This window comes from Penicillium subrubescens, assembly GCF_028828155.1.
Source record: "Penicillium subrubescens strain IBT 31985 chromosome Unknown utg000001l_segment0_segment0, whole genome shotgun sequence".
NCBI classification, from domain to species: domain Eukaryota; kingdom Fungi; phylum Ascomycota; class Eurotiomycetes; order Eurotiales; family Aspergillaceae; genus Penicillium; species Penicillium subrubescens.
This window is the reverse complement of record NW_026643151.1, coordinates 4,192,022-4,208,042: the sequence shown is the minus strand read 5'-3', so window position 1 is coordinate 4,208,042 and position 16,021 is coordinate 4,192,022. Positions and strand designations below refer to the sequence as shown.

Genomic DNA, 16,021 nt, shown 5'->3' with positions numbered 1-16,021 from the left:
CCTCCTCTTCTTTCGCCTCTTCCTCTTCCCTTTCTCTTCCTCGATTTCTTCACTCCATTGCTGCATTGGCGGTACTTGTACATTCTTGCAGTCGATCATCTTCTTCCCTAGTCCCTGACTGAGATTGTTCTTCGTCTTGATCGCTGATTCTCCCCCTCAATCGTCGTTTGCGCGCTGCTCTCTCCGGCTCCGCATCCCGGGTCCACCACCTCCATCATGGTCCTGATCGACAAGCAGGAGTACCTCACGCAGGAAGAGAAACGTCTCCAGGAGGATCGGGAACGTACTCGGTACTGGAAGAAATGGGGTCCTTATGTGGCTGAGCGACAATGGGCAACCGGTTGGTTTACATGAGTGCGAATGGTGGTTTTGGTTGGATAGCGGGCTAATGACTTCATCGGTGTGGGACAGTGCGCGAGGATTACTCGTAAGTCAAGTCAAACTTCAATTAAAGCCCTGCAAGGGTTCAAGACTAACGATATATAGTGAGGATGGTGACGCTTGGAGCTGTAAGCGACAATCTGCAATTCGAGAATAACCCGTGGAGAAAAAAGCTAACCAGTGTGTCAAGACTTTACGCATGAGCATGCGCGATCGCGAGTCTTTCGCTGGGGCGAAGATGGTATCGCCGGTGTCTCGGATACCCACGGCCTGCAGAACATTGCTTTTACATTCTGGAACGGAGAAGAGTCAGTACATTCTACACCAGGGAGTTGCGCCCGCCAATTCCGAGACGCTGATAGTCCCGAATTAGTGATTTCCTGAAGGAGCGTCTCTTCGGGTTGTCTAACCCTCAAGGTAATCATGGTGAGAGTATTAAGGAGTGCCATTTCCATGTGGACAATACCCCGACGGTAGGTTGGAATAGTCGCACTGCTGGGTACCAACTTGGAGTCTGACGTGAGCTTCCTGCAGCATTCCTACATGAAATTCCTTTACAAGTACCCCCAGAAGAAGTTCCCTTACCAAGACTTGGTCGACGAAAATGCCAAGCGAACTCGATTGGAGCGCGAATACCAGATCCTTGACACCGGTGTGTTTGAGGAAAACCGATACTGGGATATTTTCATCGAGACTGCCAAGGAAGGCGACGATGAAGAAGAACTTATCTTCCGAGTTATTGCATACAACCGTGGTCCTGAGCCAGCTCCTCTACACATCATCCCTCACGTTTGGTTCCGGAACACCTGGTCTTGGGGCTATGAGAAGGAGAACGTGAAGCCAACCATCAAGCAAGATGGTGACCGCGTCGCGAAATCTACTCATCGCAAGCTCGGCGAGCGATATGCATGCTTTGCGCCTTCGCCTCCCGTTGGATCCAGCGAGGAAGATATTCAACCGCGAATGCTTTTCACTGAGAATGAAACCAACAACCAAAAGCTGTGGGGCACTGAGAATGATCAGCCTTACGTCAAGGATGCATTCCATCGCCACATCGTGGATGAGGAGAAGGATGCTGTGAACCCTGCTAATGAAGGTACAAAATTTGGTGCGTGGTATGCATTCGACGAGGGTGAGGGTGTGCCCCCGGGTGAGTGTGCCGTTGTTCGATTCCGTTTCTCTCGAAAGAAGGTAGAGTTCGTGGATGAGGAGGTTCTGGACGAGGTGATTGAGCAACGCCGTGCCGAAGCGGACGACTTCTACTACCGCATCAGCCCCCTTCCTATGAGTGATGACCTGCGAAACATCCAGCGACAAGCCTTTTCGGGCATGATGTGGTGCAAGCAGTACTACAACTTCATCTGGGATCAATGGAGTAATGGTGATCCCGCCGAGATTCCTCCTCCTGCTGGCCGAAAGGGCATTCGTAATGAACAGTGGCGGCATCTCTATATCGATGACATCCTGTCGATGCCTGACTCCTGGGAGTATCCTTTCTTCGCGGCATGGGATACCGCTTTCCACTGCATCCCACTGGCAATGATTGATCCTGATTTTGCCAAGAAGCAGCTGGACCTTCTCACTCGTGAATGGTACATGCACCCCAACGGTCAACTTCCCGCCTACGAGTGGAACTTTGGAGATGTCAACCCACCGGTGCATGCCTGGGCCGTATTCCGCACCTTCAAGATCGAGCGCAAGATGTATGGCCGGCAAGACTTGGACTTCCTCGAGCGTGTCTTCCAGAAACTCCTCCTGAACTTCACCTGGTGGGTGAATCGGAAGGACTCGGATGGTAAGAACGTTTTCGAGGGAGGTTTCTTGGGTCTGGATAATATTGGTTTGTTCAACCGGTCAGAGCCTCTGCCCACTGGTGGCGTCCTCGAGCAAGCGGACAGCACTGGCTGGATGGCTTTCTACTGTCTGACCATGATGAATATTGCACTGGAGCTTGCCAAGCACCGTCGCACTTATGAAGACAGTAAGTCGGGAAACTCGAATGATGAACCGCTGGTGTATTTACTAACCTACATCTAGTTGCGTCCAAGTTCTTTGAACACTTCATCCTGATCAGTGATGCTATGACTTACCGGTCTGGTGAGGACAGCATCAAGTCACTCTGGAATGAGGAAGACAAGTAAGTTTGCACTCCCTCGCGATAATTCTTACACATCTGCTAATTCCATCAAGCTTCTACTATGATGCCATTTCATACGGTGGTCCCTGGACTCAGCAGCTCCCTATCCGATCGCTGGTCGGTCTGATCCCGCTATACGCCGTCCTCACTCTCGAACCAGAGATCATCAAAAAGTTCCCCTCGTTCAAGCGACGACTTGACTGGTTCATCGAGAACAAGTCCGATGTTGCTGAGCGTAACATTGCCAGCATGAAGACCCGCGGCAAGGACGACCGCCTCCTCCTCTCACTAGTCAGCAAGGAGAGACTCGAGAAGATCCTAAGACGTATGCTCGATGAGACCGAATTCTTGGCCGAGCACGGTATCCGATCAATGTCCAAGTTCCACGAGGAAAACCCATACTCCATGGACGTCAATGGCCAGACATTCAAGGTGGGCTACGTGCCCGGTGATTCGGACAGCGCCCTCTTCGGCGGCAACAGCAACTGGCGTGGACCTATCTGGCTTTGCGTCAATTTCTTGCTTGTCGAGTCTTTGCTACGCTTCTACATGTTCTACGGCGATTCGTTCCAAGTCGAGTGTCCCACTGGTTCGGGTGATTACATGCATCTTGGCCATGTTGCCGAGGAACTGCAGCACCGTATGCAGCATCTGTTTGCCCGTAATGACGAGGGTCGCCGTGCAATCAACGGACATTCTGACCTGCTCGACTTTGACGAGCATTGGAAGGATTACCTCTGGTTCAACGAGTTCTTCGACGGCGATACCGGCCGTGGCCTGGGTACATCCCACCAGTGTGGTTGGACCGGATTAATTGCCAAGATCATTCACGACACTGGGTAAGTTTCTCATCTCAACACAAAAAATTCCCTTCAAACCACAAATACTAACAAAATCTAGTCTAAGCTGCCGTCTCCCCCAAACACCCCGCTCCCCCTTCGCCGCAGCTTCCCACTACTTCGACGACATGTTCTCCCGCTCCGGCCGCCGCCGCAGCCAAGGCCGTCCCGTCATCCGACGCTCCTCCACCAACCGATCCATCGGCAACAGAAGTGACTTCAACTCCACGATTGCCGGCGACGCCACTCCCGCCGCCTCAACAGTCCTCGATGACGAGGATAGCAGCAGACCCCTCAGTCGACGGGATAGTAGCACTGCACTTCCTCAAAACGGTGACAGTGATGAGCATCTGCATAACTATGTTGAGAGTCAATTGCAGCGTGTTCGGAGCTCGGCGTCTATTGCGGAGGGGTATGAGGATGAGCTTGAGACGCAGGTTGATAAGCAGAATGGGGATTATTAGAGGTGTTGCAGGGCTACTGCTGAGGTGGGGTGAGGTTGGTGGACTCTAGTTCTAGAGAGAGGATGGAATGGGTTGGTTTGTTTGAACTAGATACACTTAATAGATATGGCATTTTAAGTTGATGGTGGAGATGCAGATGCAAGTATAGGCTTCGAGTTCCATGATAAGTGGACAGATAGATACATTGAGAGCAATATTGCATGCGTAGAATAGCATTTCATCTAACATACTTTTCACTCTGTTCATTGGCTTTGTACCGTGTTGCTCAACATCCTTTTCGTGCCTATACCTGTAGCAATCCTCTCCACCGGGGTTTCTTGAAGTATCCTGATCATTTGAAAATCGTGCTCAGTCCTGTCAGACCCAAGTAAATATGAGCCTAGCAACCAATCAATCTCAACCGAGAATATCAAATTCAAGTACATATTGTACCAATTCAGTGATATACTACATCTACAATGCTGGAACCCCAGACATAGAAAATGAAAAGTGTATTGTGCAATCCACAGATAATGAAACAAAAGAAAAATGAAAGCACCAAAAGAATAAGGGAGAGAGACACTAGATCTAAACCTCTCAGAAAAGATGAACCACCCTCCCTTTTCTCTCCAACTTTCACCGTTCATGCGGGACGATAATGCCGAATATAAATCTAACATCCACTCCCAGCGGAACTCTGACATTCAGCTTGTTGGCTAAAAAGGAAGTTATTTTACATTTACAGGGCATCAGTCAGAGCCTTGTTCATCTTGGCGATCTTAGAGGAAACGCTGAGATCAATGGTGCGGTCACCGATCTCGACGACGAGTCCACCAACGAGGTCGGGGTTGACCTTGGTGACAACCTTGAGCTTCTTGCCCTGGCTGAACTCGGACTTGGCGACGGCCTTCTCGAGGCGGGAGATGGTCTTGGCGTCGAGCTCCTGTTCATGGGTTGGTCAGTACTTCCGGATGCTTTCAAGGCAGAATTTCATTTGAAGGGCTGTTGTTGACGCACCTGAGCAGAGGTGATGTTCAGCTCAACCTCACCACGGTGGGCGCTCATCAGAATACCGAACTTCTCGCAGACACCGTCGAGGGAAGCGAGACGGTTGTTCTCGGCCAGAGTCTGGAGGAAGTTCTTGAGGATGTCGGCCTTGTCGGCACCGGCAACCTTCTGGAGCTCCTTGATGATCTCCTGCTTGTCGGCAATGGACAGGGTAGGAGCGCGGAGGATGGTGATCAGCTTGGGGTCGGCCTTCAGGGTCTGGCCGAGGGTAGCGATAGCCTTGGCGGTCTGGTCGAGGGCAGCGGACTTGGAGGAAGCAGTGTACTACAGCAAAGACAAAGTTAGACGAAAGCCATTCATCACGTATTTCTTTGTCGTCTTGCGGGTTTCATCTCCGACGTTGAAATGCAAGAGGGGGAAAGGCCCAGCCCAGCGCCAGCGGGAGGGGTCGGGGCAACACGGGGTCGACAAAAAACTTCGACATTGCCGACAAAGAGGTTCGCAGAGGGTCGAATGCATACCAGAGCAGTAGCATAGGTGCCGTCAACGCCGAACAGAGCGACGGGGGGGCGGACACTCTGGGCCGGGGTGGCATAGGTGCGCAGACCGCTGAAGGCCGGGCGGGCGACGGAGAGCTGCTGGGCGGCGCGCAGGCCGGAGCGGGCGACACGAGCGGACATCATCGTGAGAATTGGTTGTGAGGAGAGTCTCGAGAGACCAGAAGGAGTCGGGGGGAGGATGAGAGGAGGATTCGAGCGACGGGGTCGGAATTGCTGGGCAACGTGCAAGTTGAGAGTTGCACGTCCGACTTCTTCCCGAGTCACGTGGCTACACTAGCTGCTGAGGTAAGCCGTCTGGTTTTCGCCAGTGGAGCTGCAACTCTCAGCCAAAGCTATTCAGTCTACAGCTACAGAAAGTACTCTAGAGTCTAGAGTATTGAAGAATTGTTTCTTGCCAGTGCTTATTGCGGTGTCCAATTCGATCTAGGGTATCATCAAAGGTGAAGAACACGCCTTGCTATGCTCGTCTCCCTGTATCCGACCATAGTCGTTTCACCCGACAATTGCACACGAAATCCCTCCGGAATACCAGATCATCAATGCCTCAATCTTCCATTCCGAATAATGAAACAAGAAAACGCCAGAACAAGCCCATAACCACAAATTGAATCTACTAATGTATGCACCACACCCGGAACGCCGTCGAGAATCCAGTTGATCGCATCTCCACCCGAAACCGCAGCCAGCGAGATCGAACACGAACCGACTCCTCATGCACAGTGTACCCAATCCGTCACCAACCCGCTCAGATCCTAGTCACTGCGCAGCATACTGTCCACCAGATCACCCAGAGGACCCCAGTAATCCTTGCCGCTGGCCAGTTTGTGCTCATCGATAAACAGGACGTAGTGTTTGAAGCTGGTGTTCAGGTGTGGCTCGAGACCAAGGTGTACCACAACCGGGTAGTGATGGCAGTAGATGTGGGCGTAGACTCGGTACAAACGCTTGAAGATCTGGCGGAGGAGACTCGGGAATGTCTTGGGGAAAGGAACGCCTATTGATGTGACACAGTTAGTGATGGACGTGCAACCGACGATTAAAATACCTACCGATGCGACTGGGGAACATCTGCTCATTGTCGACATTGCCCTGTACCCAAGTCATGAGGTGCTCGATGTATTCGGGAGCAGACATCTTGGTTGGCCGCTTGAAGTTCTCGGAGTCTTGCCAGAGGTACTCGAACCTGGATAGTTGGTCAGTCTGGATCGAGGGCAAGTGGTATCGCGTCGCATAGATGGACCATACTCATCGGTAGCCTTCATCTCGGGGCATGATTGCGGGGAGCAGAATTCAGTTATAGAGCCGTAGAGAAGGTTGATCTGGTTGTAGAAGTCGACGACTATAACCAGGGCCCAAGGGTGTCAGCATACTGTGCCATGATCACGACCATTGATAAACCTACCGTTCACTGCAAGCCATTCGTTCAAATCTTCGCCCTCGGGCAACTTCACAGCCTTACGCAGACTGCCACTGCCCAAAGTGGCCTCGGCGAACTGCCTCAGCTGGTAACTGCTGGTGCCCTTGGCGGCCGAGCGGGGCTTGAAGGGGGCTCGCGTCCGCGCATTGCTGGGAGGTGTTAGTCCAAAGACGCCTTGTTTCAGTGCGCGCACGGCGGGCGACAAGTAAGACGGAGGTTCAAGGGAAGGAATATGAGAAGTGCGGGTGGTCTGGTAGATTACCGACGGGCTGAGACTCAAAGACGGGCCTCGCGCCGGTGGGGAGGGAGACAAGGACTTGATGGGAGTTGTAGATAGATGAACGGGGGCAGGGGCAGCGGGGACCGACATGGTGGTGATGAAGGAAGACATTTCTTCTCTTCGCGCCGACTGAGATATTCCCTATATCCCTTGGATGGTACTTGCGGCGGGGGTACGGCGCTGATCACGACGTGCCTGCATTCCGATGTCAGAAGGGTTCGATCGCGCGGGTGTTGTTTTTCGCGGGGCGGGGGAATGAGATTGGGTATGACGTGCAACTTACCCAAGACGAGTTCTGGAGACGATGCGATTGTAGATGACCAGGATGGTAGAAAGAAAAAACAAGTTAGGATCGACGATGTGCGCGCGGCATCGAGTAAGTTCGTAGTAGTCATCAGGTACGGAGTCCCGTCGTACAGTTCAGCTACTCCACCTTCGTCCACCTCTTAACGTGATCCCGCAATCGGATCCATGGATCATTATTATTCTCCCTTTCTGCGTTGCCCCGGTGACCCACTCTGGCCCCTACATCAGATTATCAAAGTTCCAAGTTGACCATCTAGGAATTGAATAGAAGGTACATTAATCGACAAATTCAAACCAGTTCATTTCCTCTCGTCTCGCTAAAGATGGGTTCAGAGACATTTGGGAATTGCTATTTCGACGATACAACTCTTATCCTGGCTTGGCGGTAAGTAGTAGTATAACAGTTTTACATTCTTCTACATTAGGGTTCCATAACTTTGGAACCCCAATAAATTTTCAGAATCATTTTAGCACTCACTAGCTGAACTATATCCGTGCTATCAAGAAAGATGATTCGAAAGACATTTAGAAAGACCTTTCAAAAAAGAGTCATTGAAGCTTGTCTAGTTGGTCCGTTTCTCTGGTTTCTAAACTCAGACTTTTGAATCACTATAATGATATCCTACAATAATAAGAAGAGAGTAATACAGTTACCGCGCTAAACCCTACGTAGGTGTGTATCGTGTGATTAGCAATTATGTATCGTCGTTTTATCATTCCCAGAAATTTGTGGTTGGATATCTTGAACATTCACTAGTCAATATCCCTGAACCCGTCCAGCAGTCGTGTTATTAGCTAGTCCCTGGTTCAGTGCCTCATCTCCGACATAGAAGAAACGTTGCTTGGCAGAGACGACCGGGGAATTCTTCCCATCGCCCTCATCATACATACTGGATATACGGATAACTGGAGAATATTAGATCCTCCGCACTCCCTGGCTGGCGACGCCCTGTTGGAGGGAAATGGTCTCGTCGTAGGTGCCGAGGAACCCGTACACACACTGTAGGTGTTGCATGTACATAATCGGAAGGGCGAGCGTCCTCCTCGGAGCACTCTCGAGTTCGAATACCTCATCAATGCGGTGTTCGGGGACCCAGGGCACCCTGAGCTCCCCAACAAATTTCAGATTATCACTGTCATCCATCATGGTAAGATCGGGTGCACCGCTGTAGGTCGACTGTACGCATGCGAAATCTGCAAAGTGCATGCCTATCGATTGCGATTTGAAACTCCCTCACACTGGACGGGACTCGTTTGGGCAACTACCCGTATTGAAATACTTGACCCAACGTGGTTTCCAAATTGAGCACAACGTGGATGACCAGCTAATCGACGCAGAGCTTACTGATATATCAAGGCTAAGGCTGGGCTACTCACACCACAGAATATTCCGTTGTTGGATATAGTGGAGTACAGGTACACTGGATTCTTGATATCTAGACTGGAGAAACGGGTTTATAATGTAAGTATGAGTGCTCTAAATTTAGCTTTTTATGAAAGTTGTTTCTCAATTTATTTTAAAATATCCTTTGAACCGGTTTCTAAACTGTCTTTCTGGTGTCTTTTCGCACTGTCTTCTTAACTATTTATATCGTCCAGTTTTTCGGATGATCATACCAGCCCCACTGCTCTTTTGGTGACATAGCTAGGCCATAAAGAACGTACAGATCATCCGACCATTTAAGTTCATCAATGACCGGCCATCCTTGTCGAAACCCCGAAATGCGACTGCTTTTGTCAGTAGATCTTCTTAGCATTTGGGGAAGCCTTAATATACACATCACCTGTAGACTGATCGTAGATGACCTTGGAGATTCTGGGCGGATATGATTCTACGCCGCAACGCATGATATCTCTTTCAATCATGTTAGCCTTCGTTCCATGCGCAATTGCAGAGCTTCGAGAAAGACGATTAAAAAGACGACCGGAAAGCTGATACTATTCACTCAAATGCAGCGCGGAACTTAGCGCGGATGTCATCCCGTGTTTGGCCATCCAAGCTCCAGAAGAACTCCTCTGTAAGGGATTCCCCTGGGACCTTTTCCCATACAAGATAATCAATGTACCCCCCAGGAACAAGATCATGCGGTTCTTGCTACTTCTCAACGTATCCAAGATAATGGGGAACAGCGGTACAGTCTTGGGCCATCAACTGCTTAAAGGCTTCTCGTTCACTACAGACCTTAGGTTCAATGACCTGCTGGGCTAGTTTAGCAAGATCGTCCTCAGTTCCAGTAACAGGAATCTGATAATAGATTCGCATGAAGGCTATCTGAGCCGGGTCCTCTTCCAGATGACACAGGAAAAGACCAGCTGTCAAAGGAAGCCCAACGCCGTTGTCAAAATTTTCCTTTGTGAGGTAGACTGCTTGCTCATAGAGCTTTTCCGTGACGATCCACGAGCTGCCTGACGCGGGAGGGGAGGTAGCCGAGTCGTTAAAGGTAGTGAAGTGACCTTAGTTCTTACCAACCCACCGAGGAATCGAGCATCGAAATCACTCGGGGCCATGATAATAATCTCGAGGAAGTAGCTCTAGCAAAATAGAGACAAAGTAGAAGAAAGCAAAGAGCAGTGAATGGTGACTACACAATAACAGGTAACTTACAGTATAGTGCCAAGCTTTGAGAGGTGGGGCGATATTCTGGGACTAGTCCCGATCAGGAGCGCAGTCTACACCCTTGAAGAAAGATGATTCAAAAGACAGTTAGAAAGACAGTTAGGAAAACAGTTAGAAAAAAAAGAGTGAGTAAAGAATATCTAGCTAGTCTGTTTCTCTGGATTCTAGACTAAGTCTTTTGAACTACTATACTCCGTAGTAATATCCTAATTAGAAGATAGTGATACCATGACTACGATAGACCAGACTCAGGTGTGTATCGTCGAATTAGCAATCGTGTATCGTCGCATTCTGATCAGGCTTTTCGTGCCGAGTTTGGCATTTTTCCTGTTTCATGGGATGATTTGAATACCTGACTGTGTCAAAGTGAGGATCGAGAAACAAGCAAGTACTAAGGGTTCATGAGAATCTTGACTAAGATAACCCAGGGAATTGTCAAGCAACGAGCACTATAGAACGAAAAAAGAATATCAATGCATTCCAATCCTTGACACTGCATCACTCCTCCCTAATGCTCACACAGAGAGAAATTTCCAGTCTCAAAGGCCGCATTGCTGACCTCCGATGCCACACTCCTCTCCTCCATCAATTCAAGTCTATAAGCCTTTGCCTCGTCCATCGTCAAGAACGACGCCGGCATATCCTTCTCAACCATAACCTGCAATTCCGGCGGGAGATTGTTCGCCAATAAATCAGTCACAAGATTCTGTCTTTCCATTCCCCAGTCCTCCTGTTGAGGAGGCACGTTCGCAGTGGAGATAATCCGTCTGTGCGGATCAATTAGGAACAGCGCCAGAATCTTCCGGTGGCCGGGTTTGGTTTTGTCTTCCAGGGAGAATGGAGAAACGCAGTGCTGGACAACATTGGGGAATGTAAGTAAGCGTCCCTCTTTGCAGACGACACTTCCAAGATGTTGCGTGACATTGGTATCATTGCGGCTGTCAACCTCGGGGCCGAATCCGTATACGGCTTGGAGGAATTCGTGGCAATCTTGTTCGTAGCCTACATCTTCAAAGTTGTCTTCGCTGCGCTGGCGGAAGGCTAGTGTGCTCTCGGTGATGTTCTCGCTGTCATAGTAGTAGATGGCCGTCGCACAGATTCGTTCATTCTAAATGCCAATTAGTAACCCTGAAAGAATCCAGAATTTGAAAGGAAATTTTACCAGCTGTCCCTCAATGTGCCAGCTACCTCCTGCGTAGTTGGGTTTCTCCGGCGTGAGTTCGATATTGGCTAATTTCACAATCACCTGAAGTCCTTCCTCGGCAAAGGCTTCCTGTAGGTTGATGAGACCCCACCTTTCAAGGTTCGGCGGCGTGAACTCCGCTGGTTCGGGCTGGATGAAACGCCGAGAGTTTCGGTATGTCTGCCAACGTTCTTCATATGCGTCATCGTCCTCATCGGACTCTTGACCATCTGGTTCAGGTATAACATCCTCTTCATAGTCGATAGAGTTGTACTGAATCCGTCTCTCGTTATATGGTCTGTAGGCCAATGTCTCGTTCCAAAGTGGCACTGCCTGAGTGATAATCTTCTCCACAACTTCATATAGTCCTCGGTGCTTGACTGGATGGGCATTGTTGATGTAAGAAACGATTCGACATCCTGCGTCCTCGGTGAATTCCACGTCGCAGGGAAGCCATTGAAATTTCTGGCTGTATTCCCTCGGGGTGGCGCGCCAGCCATAGCCATACCGTGGAGTGTGCGCGATATGATCTTTCGATGGCACTGGTAGCAGGTCACCTTGTCCGACACTGCCAAGGCAAGTTTCCAAGTTGATTGTTCTATCGGGCAGGATGCGAGATCGGCCAAAGATAACAGGAAACAGAGACGGGTGAACCAAATCAACGACCTGCTGATCTGAATTCGGGTGATAATCCTTCTGGTCTTCGGGGACGTCTTCGAACGGCACAGCTGCTTCCTTCAAAGCTTTCTGCAGCTCTTGTGAGATGGCAGTATCGGACTTGACGACTCCAACGTCAAACACCTTAACTCGGCCGTCCTTCTTGAAGGATTCAGACTTCCACTGAAGTTCTTTGATGATCCAATCCATCATTTTGGGGGACACGTCTTCTCCACTCTCAGCAATCTCTTTACGCCATTTGGAGGTGATTTCCTCATCGAAGACCTTGGTTGCGTTAGCAATATAGTAATTACTTGAATCAGCATGTAAACTCACCTTCTTGTCCCAATCAGGCTTTTCCGTGATGCTGCTCATAATCTGCATCATGACAATCTCTCTTTTGACGTCCAGATAACTGGAGGTTTCATGTTAGTTTCCAGGCACGTGGTCGGCGGTCTGAAGTCAAATCCTACTTCACATAGCCATCCTCAATTTCGAGCGCGTTTGGAAAGCCTTGACCGTGAACACTTCCGTGACCTCTCCGGTTCTAAGTTTGATCAGAAAACCTATGCATCCGCATGGAGAGATGGTGTCTCACTTCGGGTTTGGTGTTCAGCGGAGCGTTGAACCCCGGCAACTGAGGTATCGCGGTTGTCGAAGACATTGTGAATAGGAGAATGTGCGTTGAAGTTGATTATGGGAGTAGTAGAACAGAGAAAGACGATCTCCTAACTTTACCCCTTTTATAACAACTTCTGTCATCTACAAGAGAGCTTAATGTGCCAGCTTGGCGTGGGGCCAATCAGGCAGAAACCAGGCAGCAGCTTGGCACTCCAGGCAGGCATGGGCCCGTTCTCGTATTTTGCATCGTTGCGATTGGGTGGATGAAGGACTAACTAGACAAAGTTGAGGTGAGGTTTGCCGATTGGTGTTCCTTGACCCATGGGTTTGAGCCAAATGTTTGAATTGTATTATCCTTCGTGACGTTGGTATTCAGACTCTGGCGGGTAAATATGCACGGCCTACAGATCTACATAAGGTACAACGAACTTGTCGTTGGCAAGGGACATCCAAGGATAGATAAAAGGAATATCTAATTCGAATAAGATGAAGGGCCTGCACGGCAGGCACCGAAAAGACATCACATGGACTATATCACAATTCTCTAGATAGCATACCCCACGTTCTCTTCTGGTAGTAGCTCCCGTACAGTCTCGCCATATACAGTCAGGGGAATAGAAATCTCAAACGATTCACAACCCAAATGCTCCATTGCAGACAAAACTTTCCCACGATCATCAGAGGACATCATCTCAAGTAATCGAGTACCAGACGGCCCATGGCTAAGCTCGCCGTTTGATTTCGGTGTCACAAACTCGAATCGTAAATCCCAGTCCAGGGTCACGCCGCTGGTTAGAATGGTGGGTGTAGCGGAAATGGGGATTGCAGGACTGAACACGACCCGGGTCGCGTACAGAGTGTTCTCAAATAGAGATGCATGGATGCGACGGGTGGTTCGATGGATGCTTGCACTCGACCGGACTGCAATTGTAGGCATTACTTTCTCGGATGTCTCGAGTGATGCTCGTACGGCATAGCATGGGATGGCAGCATCGCCAAAGTCAACAGTGGCAATGACTGTCTCACCCAGCCTATGCACAGGGCGGTTAAGCACAACAACGGCAATCCGTTGACCATCGCGAGCAATCTCGAATCTGTTAGGACTCCGCCGTGACTGCACAGCTTGGTTGCTTCGGAGGATGGCAAAATCAATTATATCCTTACAAGACAAAGCATGCGGAGGAGGGCCATCATAACTTGACCGTCTTTCTGGAAGGGCTCCTGGCGGGAAGAGCGAATTTGAGCGCGCACGCTGTTCAAGAATTTCATCCACGTAGGAAAGGAAATCTCCAGCAGACTGCCAAGGTCCACTGATGCTCTGGTTCTTGAGGGTCACGGGCGTAGTGGGCGCAATTTTTTGCACCTTGGCTTCGTCGCGCAAGATCACATATGGTGACATCAGGTCGTGGCCGAGGACATCTCCCTTGTCTGTCAAAGCATTAGAATTGCAAAGCCCAGCTGGTCGCAGGTGGTGACAGTCTTACCATTGACGCCGCTGTAAACGCGGAACGGAATATTAATGCGATTCACTCGCTGAGACTCATTAGGTCCGCTTGGCCGTTGAGTACCAATGACCAGATTATAGGTTATCTTGATCGCCTTGCCCTTGTGACTCGCCGGGAGTCCCTTAGGAAGTGCGAACGAGAACGAGTATGACTGCTCTTCGCCCGGTGCGAGTCGTAGGTCAACGAAAAGGAGCGACTGCGGGGTGGACAGCAGCGGAATGGATCGCGAGGAAGCAACTCCGCGCATATCTCGCAAACCATCGAGCTCATTGTTCGACAAGAGTCCATTGATAGACTCTTCAATTGCATTCCACTTGAGTGCTCCCCAGAAACCACCGCCTTTTCGTGAACGATCACCGCCCGCAGAGCCTGGCCGTCCTGGCACCCCGCCTGTAACGGCTTGGCCACCGACGACACCTTTCCGTTTGACCTCATCGAAAACGGACTGGTTCACCAAAGAGCCATCGACCGTAAATGACGCACTGATCTGTGCATAGCCCATGAGCAGCGCCTGGCTGTCAGATTTCCTCGGGGGTGCTATCACACTCGAGTAATGCCGCCCATGCCGCGGGGTGGGTGGTTGCCGTGGGACTTGTGATGACGAATAGTTTGTATACTCCGATGCTAGTGTCTCGCTCGAATGATCACTGACCGAGTAGAACTCTCCACTACTTCGGCTACTACCATTCACACTCGTGGCTGATATTATCCGCGTAAGCTGCTGATGCGATGGCGCGGCCAAGGCCGTTGAGTCCTTTGATGCCGGCTTTCCGGGCGAGGGTATCCTGTCGGATGACTTTGGAGAGGGGGAGAGAGCAGGGCGGTTGGTATTAGGATCAGTCGATGGAGGAGCGGGAGGAAACTTGAAGTCGAAAGCGGGTAGCTGCGTTCTTCGCGGCGGGGCACGTAATTTCTCTGCTGTTCCAACAGGGCTAGTGGCAAGAGAGCCAGGCCGACTTGCTCGTCCAAGGTGTGAAGTGTCGACTTTCAAGTTGCCTGGCCCAGACTCGTTTGGGGACTCTGCGAGTGGAGGACCGCGTATGGGAGCTCTCCCAACTAGTGGAACATGGTTAGCATTTGCATTTATGCTACCATTTGACCTGGCCAGGATTATACCTTTCCGGAGGGAGTCATCATAGCTATCGTTCCTCCTAGGGGCAACTTGGAGACTTGCTGAACGCCCATGGCCCTTGATCGGTCGATTCCGGCCATAGCTCTGCGGTGGCGGTGTCTTCTCAGGATATCCTTCACTTTCAATAGACAGAATTGATACCGATCGTTTGTGACTGTGGCCGGGCTGCCAACTTCGAGGGGTAGAGGGGCCGCTGGTCGGTGGGAAGCTATGCGAGGATACGAGCGGGGAGCTCAATGACGAGGCGGTCCGGTGGGAAGGTTTCCTCTGAGAGCTGATCGAGTATGATCGTCTCCCTGAAAAGAGATTTTGGGGAGATTTCAACGAGAAGAACGAGTCTGAGCCGGAGTTGCCTGTGTGGTTCGCGACACGAGACAGCTTCCGTTGATGCTGACCACCTTCACCTGCATGACCTGCTTCCGAGGCAGCATCTGCCACATTTTTAAAGGTGATTGTGCATTCAACATTCTCTCCCGCGAAGATGGTCTGGTCTTTCCATTTCACAAAGACCTGGATGTTTGACGGCATTGCGACGCGGCGTCAGCATGTGGTCCGAAGGCGGAGCTCCAGACTCGATCTGGGGAGGGAGGTTGCGCGCAACAATCAGTGGGTGGGACCGAGCTTCAGACGGTATGTTAACATCTGCATTCTGTCAGATTGAAGGGACCATGATAGGGAGAAGTTGTGGTCGGCGCGGTCGAGGAATAGGGCCATGCGAATGCTGCCGAGGTGGGTTTGAAGGAGAGTTGGAAAGTCAGTAGTGGCGCTTCTCCGCTGGCTGCGGCCCCGGACCCCCGAAGCATTGTTGCTGTCAACTCCTTTTTTGCCCCGCCGTGACACGAGAAAGGTCAGGCTAATGAAGTGAGACGGCACTGTGTTACTGGGGAAATTAATTTCAATTGAGGTTCATACATCTAGCAATGCTACTATCCAAA

At 50.5% G+C, this 16,021-nt stretch overlaps 7 protein-coding genes across 7 annotated transcripts; 1 reads left to right on the top strand and 6 right to left on the bottom strand.

The window, feature by feature from the left end:
• Nucleotides 1-216: 216 nt before the first annotated feature.
• On the top strand, nucleotides 217-3,821 carry N7473_001457 (uncharacterized protein; the record flags this gene model as incomplete). Its single annotated transcript, XM_057147397.1, has 9 exons — nucleotides 217-340; nucleotides 412-427; nucleotides 487-509; nucleotides 572-689; nucleotides 755-854; nucleotides 916-2,362; nucleotides 2,419-2,518; nucleotides 2,572-3,357; nucleotides 3,419-3,821. 9 exons carry the CDS (start codon nucleotides 217-219, stop codon nucleotides 3,819-3,821), a joined length of 3,117 nt encoding a protein of 1,038 aa, XP_057015283.1.
• A 718-nt stretch (nucleotides 3,822-4,539) lies between these two features.
• Nucleotides 4,540-5,491, bottom strand: N7473_001456 (F1F0 ATP synthase subunit 5; the record flags this gene model as incomplete). Its single annotated transcript, XM_057147396.1, has 3 exons — nucleotides 4,540-4,743; nucleotides 4,818-5,132; nucleotides 5,330-5,491. The coding sequence occupies 3 exons, from the start codon at nucleotides 5,489-5,491 to the stop codon at nucleotides 4,540-4,542; spliced, it is 681 nt and encodes a 226-aa protein (XP_057015282.1).
• A 629-nt stretch (nucleotides 5,492-6,120) lies between these two features.
• On the bottom strand, nucleotides 6,121-7,155 carry N7473_001455 (Mob1/phocein family protein; the record flags this gene model as incomplete). Its single annotated transcript, XM_057147395.1, has 4 exons — nucleotides 6,121-6,362; nucleotides 6,418-6,551; nucleotides 6,614-6,707; nucleotides 6,771-7,155. 4 exons carry the CDS (start codon nucleotides 7,153-7,155, stop codon nucleotides 6,121-6,123), a joined length of 855 nt encoding a protein of 284 aa, XP_057015281.1.
• Nucleotides 7,156-8,287: 1,132 nt separating this feature from the next.
• N7473_001454 (uncharacterized protein) lies at nucleotides 8,288-8,578 on the bottom strand (the record flags this gene model as incomplete). The annotated part of the gene is made up of 1 exon (XM_057147394.1): nucleotides 8,288-8,578. One exon carries the CDS (start codon nucleotides 8,576-8,578, stop codon nucleotides 8,288-8,290), a length of 291 nt encoding a protein of 96 aa, XP_057015280.1.
• Nucleotides 8,579-8,957: 379 nt separating this feature from the next.
• On the bottom strand, nucleotides 8,958-9,879 carry N7473_001453 (uncharacterized protein; the record flags this gene model as incomplete). The annotated part of the gene is given in 5 exon segments (XM_057147393.1): nucleotides 8,958-9,117; nucleotides 9,149-9,226; nucleotides 9,318-9,466; nucleotides 9,479-9,825; nucleotides 9,846-9,879. 5 exon segments carry the CDS (start codon nucleotides 9,877-9,879, stop codon nucleotides 8,958-8,960), a joined length of 768 nt encoding a protein of 255 aa, XP_057015279.1.
• Nucleotides 9,880-10,496: 617 nt separating this feature from the next.
• Nucleotides 10,497-12,492, bottom strand: N7473_001452 (DUF4246 domain-containing protein; the record flags this gene model as incomplete). The annotated part of the gene is made up of 5 exons (XM_057147392.1): nucleotides 10,497-11,096; nucleotides 11,151-12,113; nucleotides 12,165-12,243; nucleotides 12,302-12,375; nucleotides 12,427-12,492. The coding sequence occupies 5 exons, from the start codon at nucleotides 12,490-12,492 to the stop codon at nucleotides 10,497-10,499; spliced, it is 1,782 nt and encodes a 593-aa protein (XP_057015278.1).
• A 501-nt stretch (nucleotides 12,493-12,993) lies between these two features.
• Nucleotides 12,994-15,614, bottom strand: N7473_001451 (putative intracellular protein transport protein (Sat1); the record flags this gene model as incomplete). Its single annotated transcript, XM_057147391.1, has 3 exons — nucleotides 12,994-13,877; nucleotides 13,934-15,010; nucleotides 15,071-15,614. 3 exons carry the CDS (start codon nucleotides 15,612-15,614, stop codon nucleotides 12,994-12,996), a joined length of 2,505 nt encoding a protein of 834 aa, XP_057015277.1.
• Nucleotides 15,615-16,021: the final 407 nt, after the last annotated feature.